General features: G+C 38.0%; 1 protein-coding gene across 1 annotated transcript; it reads left to right on the forward strand.

Moving 5' to 3' along the window:
* Positions 1 to 1244: 1244 nt before the first annotated feature.
* Positions 1245 to 4045, forward strand: LOC117903975. The gene is made up of 4 exons (XM_034816502.1): positions 1245 to 1727; positions 2534 to 2652; positions 2781 to 2899; positions 3191 to 4045. The coding sequence occupies exons 1-4, from the start codon at positions 1466 to 1468 to the stop codon at positions 3411 to 3413; spliced, it is 723 nt and encodes a 240-aa protein (XP_034672393.1). The 5' UTR covers positions 1245 to 1465; the 3' UTR covers positions 3414 to 4045.
* Positions 4046 to 5288: the final 1243 nt, after the last annotated feature.

The raw sequence follows: 5288 nt of genomic DNA on the forward strand, positions 1-5288 counted from the left end.
TGCATTGGTCAATTAGATGAGTCCATATCATGTTCAAGGCCAAGGATTGTAAGCTGATAAAAAAAAATTGTAACGTAGGCGATCCTCTGATACAGTTGTGTCGGCCTCTTGATAATGAATTTATTTTTTAATAATAGTTGTTTCCAAAACCATGTGTGCTGATCTATTCAAAGCTGTGAAAGGACTTAGATAATTTGTCAGTTAGCATCACAATTATGCAACTTGATGTTGTTAGAAATAATTCAAATCCAGCACTGGGCCTTAGTTCAGGTGCTGAAGGGGTAGGACGGCATTGGGGTAGGTTTGGATTCAATTCTCCTGACGTTCTTCTATATGTGTAAAAAATTTAAATATGACTTGTTTACATCCTATGGTTTATTCAAATGCACCGGCATGCCCATGGTTCATTAGAGAAAGAGACACCCCCATAGAAAATTCGAAAAAAACCAGTAGCATGATGGTTGAACAAGTCTGTTTTTTTTCCTCGTCTTCTGTTGTTAATTCTTTGTCTAGTATCTCAAAAGTAACAAGGGTATGAATCACATTTGGTAGTGGACTTACCACTTAGCAGGAAATCCTCTTGCCCTTTTTCTGGGGATTTGGGATAAATTCTAACAACCCTGCTCCAATTTAATAATTGACCTTGCCACCAGCCTAGTTTCCATACTTGATTTTGCCCTCTCAACATCGAATCAAAAGCCAAAAATCCTGACTCACATCACAAATAATACAATGAATCCAATCCCCCTTTGGAGCTACTGTACTTGGTCCAACAATGCATTGTGTTTTGCATGATAGACGGTTCCTTTTTCCCATACTCGCCACTAGAGGGATGATGAAGAAGTTTCAATCTTTTTGACTTTGTAACTTGCTAGAGTCATCTGTGTGCTACACACCCCATCTCCAAGGTATTCATTTTCTGTCTTAGAACACATTCATATATGGCTAAAGGGGAAGAGTTCAGTTAATTAATCAGTATGGATAGTGAAAAGTTCCTAATCCCCACTAGGTGTATGGAAAGGAGATCCATAGGCATTGTTTTTTAACGAGGAATTTTACAGGTGCATGTGCCTAAGTATAGGGTCTTTAAGTGGCTCTTCTTTCAGATATGTGGATGATACAGAAGATGCTCCTTTCTCAAAATAAAAGTCAAGCCAAAGGACTAAAAACTAGACAGCATGGAGCAGAGAAAAGCAACAGCATTCTTTTAATAATAAAAGGCAGATAAAAGAGTAAGGAAGAGAAGGCCATATTGTATTGTGACATAGCAAAAGCCAACAAGCCCCTTGACAAAAGAATCTCCCTTTTCCCTTTTCTTTGTGGCCTAGAGAGCAACGACTCTTTCCTTCAAAAACTGCCAATATGTTAAGCACCCCCACTCTTGAAATCCTCGCTCTTGACCCCCTTTCTCTCTAATATATTGCTTTCCTTTTTTGTTGAGAGAAAGGGAGAAGGAAGGAGAGAGATGGAGGAAGAGAATTACAAGAAGCAGGCTGAAGAGTGGCAATATCAAAGCATGCCGATGAAGTCTCCAGAAATAGTGGAGATTGGAGAGGATAGCAAGAGTTTTACAAGCAGCAGAGAGGGAGGCTTTAAGGATGTGTATGTGGCAGTTGGCAGGGATGACTTGGATGTTCTGAAATGGGCTTTAGATCACTCTGTTTCTCCCCAAGCTCGGATTTTCCTTGTTCATGTCTTCCCTCCCCAAACATACATCTCTACACCTGGTAACATCAATAACTTTTTTTTTTTCTTTTTCTTTTTCTTTTTTATTTTTTCCTCTGTATTTTCTGAATTCTAGATGTTAATTTTAGCATAACAAGGCTGTTCCTGCTGACCAATTTGCAATGAAATTTTAGTTGAAATGATGCAGCATGAAACTTTTGAAATTAATGAAACAGTAATGATGATTTGACCTTTGAAACAAAAGAGAAAAAATTGACGGGTGTTAAAGTCTAGTGTGGTGGTCTGGATACTGGTTCCAGATCAGACACACCTGGAAATCCATTGACATGGTCATGTTAGGTGAACTACATGTAATTCAAAGAAAAATATGCTGTTTTGTGATAAGTATGAGATTTATGGCTGGCCAAGCCACCTCCCCTCAGCATCTTCATTAGTCGATTGACTAATAGGATTAATCTGGTGTAAAACCTGTGGATTGCCTAACTGGCCAAACATTTCTGAGAACTGTCTCAGAATTCCTAGTGCACTGAGTTGGCACGTTAACGAAATTTAAGAATTTTCAATGAGAAGGATATGCACGGAACTTCTTGTTTACAAATTTGGACTTTTTATGGTACTCCTGTAACTACATGCTGTCTGCCCCAAATTTGAAGCCACGGCTTGATGCCACTGCTTTAGTACAGTTTTTCATCTGAATTGAGGGCATTTCCTTGAGTCAATTCCAGCAATACTTTCATGGTTCTAGATCCCCACCAATTAAAAAAAGGGCTTTATTTAGCTTGCCTGGAATCACCTTCTGCACTACTGTTCTTTTAACTAGATTTTTGGGTTGAAATGTTCAATGTAGTTGGAAGACTGTCTAGAAGCCAATTGAGCAAAGAACAGCTGAAAGTTTATATCAATGAGGAGAATAACAGGAGGCGAAATCTCTTGCAGAAATACATTCGATTGTGTACTGATGCCAAGGTGTGTGTTTGTGTGTGTGAGAAGGCTTTTCTTTTCTTTTCTTTTCTTTTCTTTTCTTTTCTTTTTCTCGGTTCTCTCACAAACTTTGCTGGATGGATTGATGATTGATTGATATTTTCATGTTACAGGTGACTGTGGACACAATGCTTCTAGAGAGCAACACGACAACCAAAGCAATTCTTGATCTTATTCCTGTCCTAAACATTACCAACCTTGTTATAGGAACCAAAAGGCCGCCTTGCCCAAGGTATGATTTCCTGTTTTCTTCCCGAGTCAGTTCCTGGAAAAATACATCATGGTCACTGAACGCAAATGATCACAAGAAAAGCTTATCAAGCAAAAGGTTATAAATGTATATAACCTGAGCAAGCAGATAAAAGGCCAATACTGAGTTTGAAATTTGATCTTGGTTTGGTGTGTTAAGCCCTGGGCTTGAACAATTAACTAGTATAGCTCTCTTTTCTCACTGCATTTTGGATCATACCTCTAGAATCAGTAGAACTAGCCGTCTAAGGGTTTAATTCTTTTTTCCTTTTAGGCGATCCTGGAAAAAACTGGGAACGGGAGAGTTCATCCAGAAGAATGCACCTGAATTTTGTGAGGTCACCATTGTTTTTGATGGAAAGAAGGTTCTGGACGGTGAGCAGATAGGAGAGCTGGTTCATTCATCTCCAGCATCCAGTCACCGTAAACCAGAAACTACTCGAAACTCTGAAAGGAATTTCTTTGAGTGTGCTTGCTTTTCAGGCAAGTTCAACTGAAAATTGTTACTCGAAAATGCATATCTTGATGTTGTAAAAAACACAGTTCAAAAGAATAATACAGTTTACAGAAGCAACAACATATCACACAGGAGTCCTCACCATTTACCAGATGCAGAAAGGGAAGGCAAAGCCATCTCAAGAGGCTCAAAGACACGAGTGCCTCTGCTAATGACCTGCATGAAAACCATAAGTAGACGTAACTTTAAACCATCACACTGAGCTGGTGAGAATGAAAGCTCATCATGATGTAAACAGAACGGAAGCCAGAACTGTTTCTGTTAGTAATTTGCAACACCCCAATATATGTGGATCAACGGAACATGAAAACCCAACTGCAGTATCAATGAAGGGTGATTTCAGTCCTGATGGTTGGTGGTTGATCAGAACTTGGAAGTGATCGATAACTGGTGCAAGAGTCCCATTAATCTCATGAGAAAATAAATCTTCTCTGAACGATTCTTAGTTGACATTGTGATACTAACATCAGTGTTTTCTGTGATGGTTCTACCTTTCCCAGAAACTCTTCCCAGAAAAAATCATTCAAAGGGGGGACTTCAGGATTTGTGAAACCAAAATAATTCCTTAATTTTTGGCATGGTTTTTTAAATGAGCCTAACATATTTTCTGCATGGAACATTTTTCATGATTCATCTGTCCCTTGTAGTTCTTAAATGATTCTGTTTATGCACTCCTTCTCATCGAGTATAGGACTGAAGTTGAAGATTTCAAAGATTCTAAGACAACCACCAAAGATGAAATCTTACAGTAGTCGCATAAAAACCATCTAGCATCGAGAAGGCCACTATTCAGAAAGTTTGGAAGGGATGGATTGAAGGATGCAACCTCCTTTCACTGACATTGTTGTTATACAAGGAGCAACAGTCAAAAGCCCAAACCAGCATGGAAGATATAGCAACAAACTCCACACTGCAGATCAAAGTTTTCGAGTTCAAGATAGAAAGAGAGAGGAGAATGCATGATTCAAAGCACTAATTGGGAGAGATGGTATGAAGACCAGCCTGTCTAGATGTCTTGATAACAAAGTAAGATCCATTAGTCCTTAGGAATCAATAAAAAAAAGTCAATGTCTCACTGTCTGCCTATTCCCTTGTATAAGAACTGAGAGATCAGAAACTTAATCCATCTACTTGCAGTTGAGCACACAAGCTACTGGCATGAGAGGACTATCAAGAATGGGGAAAAGCTTCCCAGTAATCTAATTCCATTATGTGGGCTGAATTCTAATATATTAGTGTTAAGAACATAAAAATAAAATCAACTGAATAAACCTATATAAGGTTTTAACTTGGTTTGACCAATATTACTTACATCTATGGATAAAATAAAATTGTTATACCATATTATAAAGAATATTGTAGAAGATAAAAATGATAGATATAACTATTATGTCTCGAAATATCTCATGTTTCTCCACTCTTTATATCTATACCCTAAATCAGTCCTCTTTTCATTGGGATGTTTGTAGGGAAATCTAAATTACTCCATTCTTGTCCTTATACTAGTTAGGGTGCATGCAATTCTTCATAGGCTCTTTAGATTCTGGCAATGGAAGCAAATGTACACGTACATAAAAACTTTGGATTTAGTAGAGAAGTGTTTTACCTTAGATCTAAATGTTCCTAGATAAAATCATGTTGATGAAGAAAAGTGTTCAAGATGGGGTAGTCATTGTAGATCTTGCAAATCCACTGATCTTGTGCCATGATGACTTTATCCTTGAATCTCAGCATTAGAGGGGTGGAATCTTCTCTAGGGTTGGTGGTGGCTAGAGTTTTCTTTTCTTTTCTTTTTTAAAGTGGATAGGAAGCAAGATTGTCAAAAGACTGAAGCTCTAACCTTAATAAAGGTATC

Source organism: Vitis riparia, chromosome 17, assembly GCF_004353265.1.
Source record: "Vitis riparia cultivar Riparia Gloire de Montpellier isolate 1030 chromosome 17, EGFV_Vit.rip_1.0, whole genome shotgun sequence".
NCBI lineage: Eukaryota > Viridiplantae > Streptophyta > Magnoliopsida > Vitales > Vitaceae > Vitis > Vitis riparia.